Consider the following 14,783-nt stretch of genomic DNA (forward strand, 5'->3'; position numbering starts at 1 on the left):
TGATATCATTTTACCAACAATAACTTAAAAGCATACCGACCCTAGTGAGAGCTTTATTCATAAAAAGCCAAAATTTGCCCAAGTTGTGACTTAAACTTGGGACCTCACACACACACCCAGAACACTTAACCACTGAAGCAGATGTGTCAATTAATTTCAGAAACACATACAAAATTTTTGTGGTCCAAAATCACATAAGCCGGAATTAAAGAAATTTGGGGCATTACATTGGTTACTTTAAAGTGCTTGTTTATAAGGTTATCTTAACATATTGATGATGGCTTGAAAATGATTGCTTGTGTTACATGTTTTAGTTCAAATTTAAGCTAGGTTATTGTAACACCCCCTCACCCGAGACCGTTTCCGGAGTCTAGCACGAGGCGTTAACAGACTTAATTTATCCCTTAAACAATTTCAAACAATTTATTCCACCTTTCGTAATAAATTTCCCATTTGCATCACAGTCGCTAAAAAATTCATATCTCGAGTTACGAAACTCGAAATTCAAATCTGTAAATTTTTCCTAAAACTAGACTCATATACCTATTTACTAAAATTTTTTCCAGAATTTTTGGTTAGGCCAATTAGTACAGTTTATTAGTTAAAGCTTCCCCTATTTCAGTGTTAGACTGCTCTGACCTCTATTCACTACGAATCACTTTTCTCTCTTTACAGAATTCAGATGACTATGCCATTTGTTTCTCATAAAAGTAGACTCAAAAATGAATCTATAAATATAAATTATGACTCCTAATTATTTTTGTAAATATTTTAGTGAATTTCTAAAGTTAGAACAAGGGATTCAGAAATCGCTTTGACTCTGTTCCACCAAAACTCAAATATCTCATGAAATACAACTCATTTACCTGTTTTGTTTCACCATATGAAAATAAACTTAATAAGCGTCAACTTCATATTTTACTCACTATCTAATTCTCTCTCTACTATTTTTAGTGATTTTTCAAACTCACGTCATTGTTGCTATATGATACCGTCTTATAGCAAATTTCACCTTTTTATGAATTTCTATGGAATAAATAGCACATTAAGTATTCATAACACCAAGTATGATTTTTGATTAGCCATTCCAATGGCTAGTCATTACGGAGCATTTCCTTACAATTCAATAGCCATATCATAAGATTATATACACAAAATAATTATAATGCTATACATGTCATACTCAAAATATACAAGCCACTATACCAAAATGGTCCACGGATAGTGTAAGCGAGCCTCCGACCGTTCCCAATTTCCGAGCTGGCTTGTCAAAATTACAAAGAATGGAAAGGAGGGAGTAAGCATAAATGCTTAGTAAGTTCACATGTAAATAGCAAGTAACATAATCATGCAATCCAACATAAAACATCATTTGCATAAATATCACCAAGATATTCATGTTACATTTGCATTTACTATCTTACCACGATTTCATCATACCAAGTTCTCAACCCGAGGGTTTAAGCACATACCTGTCCAGTTTTCTCATTCACCATACTTACCAACATGTCACCTTCGTCTTAAGTATTCTCCTTATTCACTTAAGATTCAACCGTTGAACACATCGGAATATAATTTGGATACACGGATTGCATGCACATAAGTGCCATACCCGCAGCTAGACAAACTCAATAGCCTGTGGAAATTATGTAGTCAAGTTATCATGTAACCCGCCCAAAAGCAAACTCGAACTCAACTCAACGAGCTTGGGCGTTCGCATCCATAAGTGAACTCAGACTCAACTCAACGAGTTCGGATGCCTAGTTACATCTCACGAACTCAAACTCAACTCAACGAGCTCGAAACTTAAATATCCTAATCTATTCCCAAGGTTCAAACGGGATTTTCCTCAATCACACATCTTTTCCGTCTTCTACGGAATGTCGGAACTGATACTTGTTAATCTATTCCCAAGGTTCAAACGGGATTTTCCTCAATCACACATCTTTTCCGTCTTCCACGAAATGTCGGAACCGATACTTGGTAGCATTTCATATTTATCAAGTAGCTCACATAATTTGCATATTACTAAATAATAATCCACAAAGCATAATATTTCATGATAATAATCATCATATCATATAAATAACATTAAATTACTTAAAATGACAATTATGTTACTACATTTACACATGAACTTACCTCGGTACAAAATGTTAGAAATCGAGCCTATTCCTCGTAAACTTTATTTTTTTCTCGATCACGACTCGAATCTTGTTTCTCTTGATCTAAAATGCAAAATTAATTTATTCAATATACACATTCATCAAAACAGCCTCTAATACGGGCTCGAATGAAAATTTCCATTTTACCCCTAGCTTTTTAATTATTTACAATTGAGTCCTTAAGTTTGTACAATGAATTACATGCATTTCCCATGACATCTAGGCATAGCTGAATTTCCTAGTGTTCATAACAGCCCATATTTCACACTAAAAATCAGATTTTTACTATCAATTTTACCCTTTTTACAATTAAGTCCCTTTTTAGGTGTTTTCACATAAAACTACTAGGTAAAAGTTGTTAAACACACATCAAACCATCATATTCCTTCATTATTCATCAAAATAAAATTATGTCACACATGGGTAAATTTTCATACATGCATCCTAACTCAAAATATTGCTAGAAAATGATAGAACATGCTTTCTAGATTTTAAAATCGAAAAGAGCATTAAAAAGAGGCATGGAAATCACTTACAATCAAGGCTTGAAATGTTGAAACCTTAGCTATGATGACAAGCAAAATTCGGCAGCCCTTATGGAGAAGATGAGTCCATTTTTGTGTTATTTTTCCCTTTTTAATGACTATATTTACCAAATGACAAAAATGCCCTTAATGCCTTTCTTTGTAATTTTTCATGTACAAGCCCATTTTTGTCCAAAATTTTAGAAATTGGTTAAATTTCTATTTAAGATCTCCTAATTAATATTCCAAAGAAATTTCATACTAAAAGCTTCTAGAAAGCAAGTTTTGCAACTTATTCAATTTAGTCCCTAATGTCAAATTAAACACTTTATGCATAGAATTTCTTCACGAAATTTTCATACAATTATGCAATCATATCATAACTCAAAATAATTATAAAATAATTATTTCTATCTCAGATTTGTGGTCCCGAAACCACTATTCTGATTAGGCCCTAATTCGGGATATTACAGTTATCATGTATGGAAATCACAATATTATCATGTATAGGTCTTTTGTATTGATAGCTCATGGATGTATTAAATGGTTGATTTAGTAAGTTTATGTCTTTGAAGTTTATGTTTAGTTGAAGAACTTATAATGCTTGTTAAGTAAGGTTTTTTTTTTACTACTGTAAGATAATTGAAAGGTATGGTATTTTGGTATGCTAGTGGTGGCTTGAAAATGATAAATGTGATGTCTCTTGGTAGGTATTTGAATTAGATTATTTTGTTTGAACAAAATGTCATGTTTTGATAGTTGATGTTTTGGTATGTTTGTGGTGCCCATGAATGGTCTATTGGTTAGGCAAGTTAAGATGATTTTGAATGGTATGTTTAGGTGTATTTGGATGATGTTTAAGTCCCTTAAAAGTGTGCACAAATAGATTAGATGTTTATGCATGGTTTGGTTATGAAATGGTTTGATCCTAGGTGAATTTTGTGTTCACATGGCCTGAGACATGGGCCGTCACATGGCCGTGTGTCACTAGTGATTCCTTAAGGTTTCAAGTCAATGAGTTACACGGCTTGGGCACACAGCTATGTGACCCTTGTTTCCAATTTTTTCAACTTTTTCCTAAGTTTTCGTTTTGTTTCAAATTGGTCTCGAATTGCTTCTATGTTATTTTTAAGGCCTTGAAGGCTCGATTTAGGGACAAAATGCATGTAATTGAATGAACTATGATATGATTAAATTATTTAAATATTATGATGTTAATGTTTTCAATAGTACGATAATGCTTCATAACCCTAATCCAATGATGGAGACGGGTTAGGGGTGTTACATAGAGGCTGGGACATTTTCGTTGTGGCTTGAAATCGACATCGAATCAACAGCATCCTTTCAATGTTTTCAATAAAAAAGGTACATTTTCAACTCAAATCGTTCCTCGTACATGGATTTATAGTTGATGATCGCCAAAATAATATTTTTGCTATGCCATAGGGTGTACCGACGATCCAACATAATTTGTAGGTTCAATGTGTGATATTGTGACATCACACGAATGTCATTGTGATGAGATTTTGGCTCCAGGCCACGACGCGACGAGGAAACCCATTGCCGCGATGAGGAGGCATTTTGGCCAAGCCAGTATGTCACGTTGTGACAATGAACCCCCTCTCGTTGTGACATCGATCTTGAATTTAAAAAATTTTTATTTTAGTCCTAAATCTCAATTTAGTTTTAGAGCTTCTGTAAGCTTGTATAAAGCTCAAGAATGATTGTATTTCGCGTTGAATGTATATTTATTTGGTTTTATCTTTAAATTGTATTTTTAATTGTGAATTGATTGTAGTTGCTTCAATAACAAATGTAACACAATGTAACTCAAACTTAGCGAACAGGTCAGGGTATAGGGTATTACATTTAGTAGTATCAGAGCTAATTTAGCAGATCTTGAACTAAATCGAATTTGGAATTGAGTCTAGAGATACATACAAAAGTTAAGTCGAGTCTAAGTGAGATTTTTTTAATTTTTCATCTTCAAAAATTTTTTTCTACCATACAAAGTAATATGTATATTTTTAAATATAATACAGTAATGAAATTATGGCATTATATGCTTAAATATACTTTTCAATACATGTATAATATTCATACTTCAAAATTATACTTCATAACTTTATAGTGTATGTTTTCATCATAAAAAAAATATTCACGACATAACCCATCATGAAATAAACTGCCATTTACTTTCAAAATGTTCTTTTTTTATAGCCTCTACGTGTATAGCCTTGTCTTTAAATAGACTACTCTAGTTCACGCGATTTTTTAAAATTAACTATTTTTTAAATTTTTAAAAATTCAAAAAAATATAAATTATTTTTTAAATTAAAAAGTATAAGAATATAATAATATTTTAATTTTCAAAAATTAATTAATTACTTATATGACATTCACATAAGATTACCATGTAGATACCACATTAACAAAATTAACGATCTTTAATTTTTTTATCCATTTTAAAATTATTTGACAACCAATACAAATCCAAAGACTAAAAGAAACAAATAATAATAATAATAATAATAATAATAATAATAATAATAAATGAATAGATAAAAGGATTTTTTTTAAATATTGGAGGGCCAAATAAATTATGATGTGATTCTTAAATTTGAGTTTAGTTGTACATTTTTCTGTTTGATCATAAATTAAACCGTATTTCATCATGGAAATTGAAGAAAAGAATACACCAACAATCCTTATCTCCATAAACAAGATACATTTGATGGCAGGCAGCAAAGCTTTTTTACTTTTTTTTTTTTTCTTTGAGCCTCTGCCATATACAAAAATCTTCGAGGGAGTGTAGAAGACATGATCCACAATTATGCGTTAAAGCGTCTATTCAACAACTTCAGCATTCATTTTGAAGAGCCAGTTATCTGTTTTTGTGGCCTTTGATGGCTCCTTGGGAACAACATGTCGTTAAGTTGTCTCTCAGCACTATACTCTGAAGTGGCCTGCAAAGGGCAATTCAATTCAAACAAAGGTGGCTAGGTTATTAGTTAGTGGGAATTTGATCCTACGAACTGCTGGCTTATTTGTACAGAAATGATGACCTTAAAGAAGAACAAACAAAAAAGGCATGAATGTGTGTGCGCGTGCGCACCTGTATGACATACCCGGGCATTAAATGCGAATCGTAAGGTTTCAATTTGGGTTCCAGAGCAAATTCTCAGGACAAATCCAAGGGAATCCACACTGATAATAGCTACTTCCTATGATAGAGTGCAAAGAAGATGAATAATCATTTTTAAAATCAATAAATTAGCTAACCAAAAAGAAGTAATACTAAATATTAAGGCTAGACAGGTTTCTTATATATAACCATATATAAATTTAGCTTCCTAGATAATAGGGATTAAAGCAGCCACCCTTTTTTTTTAAAGAAAAAAGTTTTAAGACCTATATGCTTCAGAACCTAAAAAGTTTTGCACAGCTTAGAGTAGACTTAGCAAAGTATAAACTTTTACACATCCGATGATTTTTTGACCTTTTACCTCGACTTGAATACCCTTGCATCTCCAACAGAGTGATTTGAGTGCTTGTGTGGTTTTTTCTCCACCAGCTTTCAGGCGAGATATAATTTTGGCAGCCGAGTGTGCAATAGCATCAGGTTGAGCCTGCTTGAAGTCTTCTAATTCAACATCTGTCTGGACATGCAGAAAAAATCAATTATTCTCCAGCAATCTCATACGGTGGGAGAACAGGAAAGAAAAAATAAAGTCAATATTACTCTAATAGCAATAGCAAAGACAGGTAATAGGTGGTAGTTGATGGAACAGCTACTATGGCTATAATCTGTATTGTGTCATAGAAAACCCTTAGACATTGCCAAAAAGGCAATAGGCCTATATCATCTTAACTAAAAATTTGTTGACAAAATGCCGGACTTAGTAGCACTCAAGTAATTTCATGACTGTAGCTAATACCTCACACACATAAAATAGATATCCACAAGATAATCAAATCAAATTTACATGAGAAAAGGAATGAAAATCAGGGAACGTGAAAGCCTCTTACAGACCTGATGTCCATGTGCTGTAATTAGCTGAATTTTAATCATCTCTAATTTGTAAAATGAAGACCCATTTGTTGAGATCTCATTTTTCCCTGATCTTTCAGATGATGTACTCTTTCTTGATAACTCTGATTCATTTCCATAACCATTAATTATGCCAAGATCTTCTACTTTGTCTCCCACAACTTTCTCAGCCTGATTTGTGTCAGAACCATGAGACTGATTGGTAGACATGTGCTTCTGAATTTCAGAATGTTCTTCAGTGAGGGCAGGCCTTAGAAGGCCTTGGATAGCTAAACCGTCCGAAGGTTGTTCCATCCAGTCTACAGGATCATCTGAAGCTGCCTACAAAACATAAGTAAGAGAAAATCATTGTGAAAATGCCGTTGAAACAAACCATGCATAAAGATATCATCTTTGTAAATATGGACTCAACAAGGGCGTAAGGTGCTTAAACTCAAACTTAATACATATTAGTACATGCTATATAGCTAACTTGAATTTTACTTCATGTTCTCTTCCTAGCACTGCTTCCTCGCTAGTTTTATTTCAGTATCTGACATAGAGTGTCATTACCTCAGTCAACTTTTTGGCAAAGTACATAGGATGGGATGAACGCATAGTATCCAATTTTGCCCAGTCCCCAAGAGTCCCATCAGAGTCATCTTGATCAGCTTCATCTTCAAGAGCAGCAACCCACTCCTACAAACAATAAATTAATATATATTATATATATATATATAGCAAACAGGTTAATGAAAGTATCTCATAAAAAACGCTAGGTTCATGCATCATATTCGAAAGGAAGCGGGAGAAAAAGGAAAAAGGTCAAACCTCATCATAATCATCATCATCATCATCATCATCATCATCATCATCATCATCCTCATCCTCATCTTCATCTTCAATATCAATATCTTCATTGTCAATTTCCTCAATTCCAAAATCAACTTCTGATGGACCTGATAATTCGATTTCCTTCATGATTTCCGTAGTGTCAAATCCTATAATGACTTGCTGCATTATACAAACTAAATAAGCTTTAAGGAACACAGTAGCAAATAAGAGGACTCTTTGTAGACCTTTTCTCATATTCGATAGCAACTCAACTCAAATGAAGCCCATTTGCAGGATAGAATGATGCAGTCATTAAAATGTCAAATCAATAAATGCAAAGTGCAAAACATATTTCAAGAAATCTCAGTTATGAAAGGGTTACATGGACAAACACGTCAAACTAGAAAGGTGAAAACTACATGCAAGATCTAAGCACCATCTTGAGACATGCATGCAGGTAACAGGTTAGCAAAATTTTCAGAAAGAAATGCGCTGCATACCACAAAGTTATTTTCTACAGTAAGACTTTGCAAAATATCTTCATCGCTTTTCACTTGCAAGTATACATCTGCAAGGCATCAGAGGAAAATTTCAATTTGCTTACTGAGGCAGCTAGGCTTAAATACTTCAGACCGGAACAGTCAACTTACTTCCATGCTCATCGGTTGCATAAGGCAAGTCTGGCCACATAATATTTTCATGAACTTCATCATTGATCATCCCTGTAAACATAACCGTTGCTTTACTATTCACCTGAAAATGGCATGCTACAGCCTACGTTAGCCAAACAAACAGATTGAGAAGCAGGAATTGAAGCATAAGAGTACATCTTCCAAGTGTTAACCAAACCAAATTGCAGAAAAGACATCTAAATTACTTTTCTTCAACAATAACAGAAAAGAATACCATGTTCAAACATATTCATTACATTAAAGCCATTCCTATGGATGTTGATTCAGTAATGAACAATAAATGCGATACCTCAATGATTGTCCTAGAGGTTTCTGCAGCTGTGAGTGTAGCATCATTGCTCTTTTTAGATGTAGCTTCACCAATATCCTCAAACGGATGGTAATGCGACCTTCCATTATGCTTTGCAGGATCGGATGCTGAGCCTAAATGCTCGGTAGTTGCCGGAATGTTATTCTTTACGAGGGTCCTTCTCGAAAGGGAAGCTCTATTTACTCTTCGAAATCCTTTCCTGCAAACAACTCTAGCCTTAACAATCATAACTACTACTCTTTATCTGCAGAACATATTACAAAAAGAAAAAAAAAATCCCCCCAAAAAAAGTTCCCCCTTTTAGGATTAGACTTGAACCAATTTATGATATTTTATTGATAATTCACCATTCCATATTTCTTTTCTTTTGGAGTCTAAAAATAAGCTAGTAAGATAAAATTTAAATTCAGAAGAGAAAAAGAAAAACCCCGAAAGATAACAACTAGCAAAAGGAAAATATGAATTGAACATAATACCAAGTTATGCCAAAGCCGCCATGGCTAAACAGCCGGCGGCAGGAGACGTGGCAACTAGTAACCTCACCGGAGCTGCACATAGGACGATAATCTACTCAAACAGTACATGCACAATATATACCAAAAAAAGGAAGTTAAGTCTCAATTTGGCAGCCGTGAAAATGCAAGAAAATTTTAAAATAAAAAACTAAACATATAGCCGATCGTTGCAGCACAGTGAAGTTGAACTGCATCTGTAATTCAGCTTTTTTTAGAAGTTGTTTATGATATTCGAAAATGTAAAAGAGAGAAGGAGAAGGATAGGGAGGAGCTACTGTGCAAGGCGGAGGAGGAGCAGAAATTGGTTGCGGCGGGAAATCGGACGGCCATAGCTGATTCAATCATCAACATCATTTAAAAAAAATTAAGGAAAAAAAAAAGACAGAAAATTAATTAGGCTGGTTTGGTGATGCATAAAGCGTCCATTCTCTTCGAAGAGCTAACCTGAGAAGATGAGGTATATGGGTAGAGTTCGTCTGCGGCGACTGAGATATTGTATTGCCTGCAACCGTACACGTTGTCGAATATAACTGGATATAAATTCTAAATAATGTTATGCGGGAGGGAAAAAAAAAGGTTAAAATATGCTATTAGTCCTTATATTTTGACAAAATTCGATATTTAAGTTAAATATTTAGTTTTTTACTCTAATTATGATTGTTGTTGGTAATTTTTATCAAAATTTATTAATTTAATATATTTAATTTTTTTGTCAGTCATATACAACTTCATATGAGGATATTTACTCAAAATACTAAGTTAACAATTTTTTTGGGAAAACTAAAGATAACTTAATAATAAGACTAGATTTTTAAATTAATTTTTTTATAAAAATTAAATTTTTTATTTTTTAAATATAACAACTAAATTTTAAATTTTATTAGAGTAAAAATATTAACAATATATTTTGACAAAAAAATAAATAAGCCTATTTATTTATTTAAGTTAAAATGTGTGTATGTCTAAACTTGCTCATGGGCCGAGTCACTCAGTCCCAAAGCCCTGCTCGAAAAGTGGGAGGGTTTGGATAAAAAGATAAACTCGAAAAATGGACTTGGGAAAAAAAGAGACCCGTTTAGAAAATTGGTAGAGCCTCGAGTAAGGCTTTTTTGGCCCAAACTTGACTCGACTATGCAAAAAAAAATGTTGTTTTTTACTATTTCGTTTCTATTTTCTTGTTTTTTTTTCACTATTTGTTATTATTTTACTATTATGTTGCTATTTTCTTGTTATTTTTTGAATATTGTATAACTCAGTATTTACTTATTAAGTTGCACCTATCTTGATATTATTTAAGTATAAATATTTTTTTAATTTTTTTTCAATTTGTTCAGAAACATTTATTTTAATATTTTTAGTATTTTTGATGTGTTATATATTTTTTAAAAAATTATATAAAAATAATAATATAAAAAAATTAATATAGCAAGTCAAACTCAAGTTTTAGCATTTTTATCCAAATCAAGCTTGGATAAAATTTTAGGCCCATTTTTCGGGTGAAGCCTAACTCGAGCCTAAAGTTCCGGTTGGACCTAGCTTGAATCCAGCCTGGCCCATAGACACCTCTACCTATGCCCATGTATTTTTTAAAAATTAAGAATTTAGTCCTTTTACTTTTCAGATTTCAATATTCAGGCGTAATTGTTTACACTTTTTTTTTGTTAAATTCATGTTAATTATAATATATTTTTTAAATTTAGGTTATTATAACAAAAAATTTAACAGTATTAGTTAGGGGTGAGCAAAACTCGATTCGATTAAAAAAACAAAAAAATCAAATTTCGAGTTAAACAAATCGAGTTATTCGAATCAATTTGATTTTCTTTTTCGAATTTCGAATTCGAATCAAGTTGAGTTTTCAAATTCGAATAACTCGAATAATTCGAATAAACGAAATATGAAACTATAATATTTTACATTTTTACCCTAAACTCCCAAAACTTTTACTCCTTCCCATTTTCCCACCAAAACTTTTACTCCCCTCCCATCCCAACCCCCCATCTTCCCAAAATCCATTTCCCACTAAAATTTTACTCTTTCATTTACTTTTTCTCAAAATTTTACTCCCAAAAACCCTCAAAACTTTTTATTTTCCCCTAAAATTTTTACTCTCTCCCATTTACCCCCTAAAACTTTTACTCCCTTCCCATACCACCCCCATTTACCCCAAACCCATCCACCCTCCCCAATTTTTTTTAATGTTTTTTCTCCAAAATTTTACTACCCTATTTACTTTCCCTCAAACTTTTACTTCCCAAAACTTTTTATTTTCCCCCTAAACTTTTACTTCTCACCCTTTACTCTTAAATAAAAAATCAAAATTATCCAAAAAAGAAAATTCCTAAATATAAATAGTAATAATTTTATTTATATCTACTATTTATATTATTAAATTAAATTTCACATTTTATATTATTTATATTATTAAATTGTTTAGTATTCGTGTTAAAATTTTATATTGGTATCAATTTCACATTTTATCTTTAAAATAACTTTTTATTAAAAAATCACATTTTACATTTAATATATTTTTTAATTCTAAAATACATAGTGACAAGAATATGAAGATAATTGAAATAACCAAGCAAACAAAAAAATAACTCGTATATAAAAGATTAATAAATAAATTATAAGGTGATGAAAGTTAATAAAAAAATTGATTACGGTAGACAAATTTTATTACGGTAGGTGATAGTGGTTATAAGGACCCAAAATTATTTTTTAAAATTTAACTCAAACAAATATATTTGATTCGATTCGATTCGAATTCCATCTTACTTGACTCGATTCGAGAAAATTTCAAATCAAATTAGAATGATAAAATATGATTCGTCAACTTGATTAACTCGAAATTTTTTCATTCGATTCGACCAAATGCTCACCCCCTAGTATTAATAATGAGTTGAACTTGAATTTTGAAATATCAACAGCAACTAAATTCCTAGAAATATAAGGACAGGGACTAAGTTTCTAAAATTTGAAAAGTACAGGACTATAGACAGATTTTAACCATTTATTTATTCTTATTGTTTGGGCAATTAGGAAATAAGAAGAAACGGGGAAAAAGCCGAAACCAAGGGAAAAAAGGAAAGAAAAAATCTTCCATCTACAACGCTGAAGCAAACTCTCGAGACTCAACCTTGAAATTTGCTGTTTCTTAAACCCTCAAGAAATAACCGGTATTCCTCTTTCAGTTTCTGTCTCGTTTAAGCAATTGCGTTTGGTTGCTGAGAAAATGCTGGAATATATAAGTTTAAGCATTTCTTTTAAGATTTTCTTGAAGCAATAAAATTGTTTAGTGGATGGCAACCACAATTAATCAAAATTTCTTTCTTTTTTTCCTTTTGGTTTTGCATTATATCAGGATGCTTTGTTGTGGATATGCTCTGCCACTCGTTACTAAAAGATTGGAATCAGTGAAAATTAACCAGAGACCTAGGAATACCGTGGTACGCTTTCAATTGAAAATTTCGCATATATAGATATATTGTCTCCTCCTAAACGCTAAAGAGAGAAGGGAATGCTGTATGAAATTTGAAATTCTAATGGTGTTTTTGGTGAATTAGTAAATCTGAAATGATTTTCAGGTATGCGCTGCTAAAGGTCCAAGACCTCGGTATCCTCGGGTATGGAAGTCAAGGAATAGAATTGGGACTGTGTCAAAATCAGCAAAACTTGTTACTTGTGTAAGTTCTTGTTTGCTTTACTATCTTAACTGTTATAAGTTAAATATTAGCGAAACAAATATCGTTAATGGTTGCTGATTCTGGAATGAGTGAGTTAACCTGAGTGAGCTCGTTACGAAGTAATTATAGACACGGATTTGATTCTTTTTATAGCAATCTTGGGATAATAGTCATCTATTACCGGCCATCCTTATGTAGGTTAAGCAACTGTCAAATGTCAAGGAGGAAGTTTACGGGGCTCTCGACTCCTTTATTGCATGGGAACTAGAGTTCCCTCTAATTACAGTGAAGAAAGCATTGAAGATCCTACAGATCGAACAAGAATGGAAGAGAATAATTCAGGTAATCATTTCTCTTTAGTTTTACCCTTTCTTTTGACTTTCTACACTAAAAAGAGCTAAGTCTAGGAAAGTGCACTTGGTTTGCAGGTGATAAAGTGGATGTTAAGCAAAGGTCAAGGAAGAACAATGGGAACGTATTTCACCTTACTGAATGCCTTAGCGGAGGATGGGAGACTTGAAGAGGCTGAAGAGCTGTGGGTCAAACTATTTTCTGATAATTTGGAAAGCACCCCACGTATTTTCTTTGATAAAATGATTTCTATTTATTACCACAAGGACATGCATGAGAAGATGTTTGAGGTATGTTTTTTTTTTGCCATCTCATTCAAGACTCTTATGCAGTACCATAATTTGAATGGATAGTTGAGCATTTCTTCTATCTTTCTTTGATTTCTGTGACTAACCATAAACTGCATCTGATTACTCCCAAGTCTGATTTTATATTCCCTTAAAAATCCGTGTAGCACAGTTGAGATGGTTAGTGAATATGGTACGTAGCAGTGTCTTTCTTTTCCTCGTGTTTTTAATTTTTCTATCTGCCTAAAACAATAATCAGTTTGGTTTGAGGCTCGATTTGGTTAAGCAAAAGCATCAAACAATCAGAGCCTTTGTAATTTAAGTTTTTAACTGTGATATGACCCTACGAGTAGTTTTGAGTAATGGATGCCCTGAACTTCTCTGAATCCTACTAATGTAGCTCGTGTGATACTTTTATAGGTATTTGCTGACATGGAAGAGCTTGGTGTCAAACCAAGTATATCAGTTGTTTCAATGGTTGGAAATGCCTTCCAAAAGTTGGGCATGTTGGACAAGTACGACAAATTAAAAAAGAAATATCCTCCACCAAAATGGGAATACCGGTACATCAAGGGAAAGCGTGTCAAAATTCAAGTAAAGCAGCTACAGGAATTTGATAAAAAGGCCAAAGGTGTCAGTGAGGACAAGGAAACTGAAGAGAATTCGAGTTTAGAGCATCAGGAAGCAGAAGCAAGTTTAAATAAAATTGCCAAAGGTGCCACTGAGGACAATGAAACTGAATGGATTATGAATTTGAAGCATGAAGAACCAGAAGCACAATCAAATACATTCACTGCTGAAGTTGATATAATTTCATGATTAATCAATAGTCTTATATCCAGCAAGCCTTGGCCGTGATACTGAAATACAATATATTCGATCTCAGGAGCATGTTAAGGAAGGCTGTATGACAAGAATGAAAAAGCTTTTCTCATGTCATGTTATTTTGTATCAACACTCTCCTTATTGTGCTAGGTTTCTTCTGGGCTTCATGTAAAACATAAATAGGCTGTAGGATAGTAAGAAATGTTTCTTCTCTCTCTCTTATGGACAACTGAAAAGAACTTGCAAAAGTTGATTGAATACATGATCCAAAGTTATTAAGTCCCTTGAATTGATTATTAGCTGAAATAGATTATAAGGTGCCATTTACTGAAATTTTTCATAACTTCTGATATCCGAGTTACTATACCTTCAGTCATATTTATTTCATATTCTTTAGCTTAGTTAATTTAGATTAGATTAGTCTTTAATTTTTTTCTTATTTAATAATCAAGTACTTAGGAGTAAATTTAATATTAGTTTTTTTATTGTGATTAGTTGTCTAGTTATTTTAATTGGGTCAATATTCCTCTTAATGGAACTGTTTTATTATAATTTATTGCTTAA

The 14,783-nt window shown here is 32.6% G+C and overlaps 2 protein-coding genes across 2 annotated transcripts; one reads left to right on the forward strand and one right to left on the reverse strand.

Annotated features, from left to right (window-relative positions):
* Positions 1-5,370: 5,370 nt before the first annotated feature.
* On the reverse strand, positions 5,371-9,583 carry LOC107890161 (uncharacterized protein At3g49140). Its single transcript, XM_016814663.2, has 12 exons — positions 9,515-9,583; positions 9,346-9,402; positions 9,032-9,122; positions 8,535-8,754; positions 8,204-8,327; positions 8,054-8,121; positions 7,551-7,733; positions 7,293-7,418; positions 6,723-7,061; positions 6,196-6,348; positions 5,818-5,913; positions 5,371-5,655 (listed from the first exon to the last, which is right to left on the reverse strand). Exons 2-12 carry the CDS (start codon positions 9,398-9,400, stop codon positions 5,557-5,559), a joined length of 1,554 nt encoding a protein of 517 aa, XP_016670152.1. The 5' UTR covers positions 9,401-9,402; positions 9,515-9,583; the 3' UTR covers positions 5,371-5,556.
* Positions 9,584-12,110: 2,527 nt separating this feature from the next.
* LOC107890171 (pentatricopeptide repeat-containing protein At4g21190) lies at positions 12,111-14,498 on the forward strand. The gene is made up of 6 exons (XM_016814670.2): positions 12,111-12,249; positions 12,435-12,519; positions 12,658-12,756; positions 12,955-13,098; positions 13,185-13,397; positions 13,815-14,498. Exons 2-6 carry the CDS (start codon positions 12,436-12,438, stop codon positions 14,211-14,213), a joined length of 939 nt encoding a protein of 312 aa, XP_016670159.1. The 5' UTR covers positions 12,111-12,249; position 12,435; the 3' UTR covers positions 14,214-14,498.
* Positions 14,499-14,783: the final 285 nt, after the last annotated feature.

Source organism: Gossypium hirsutum, chromosome A11, assembly GCF_007990345.1.
Source record: "Gossypium hirsutum isolate 1008001.06 chromosome A11, Gossypium_hirsutum_v2.1, whole genome shotgun sequence".
Taxonomy (NCBI): Eukaryota; Viridiplantae; Streptophyta; class Magnoliopsida; order Malvales; family Malvaceae; genus Gossypium; species Gossypium hirsutum.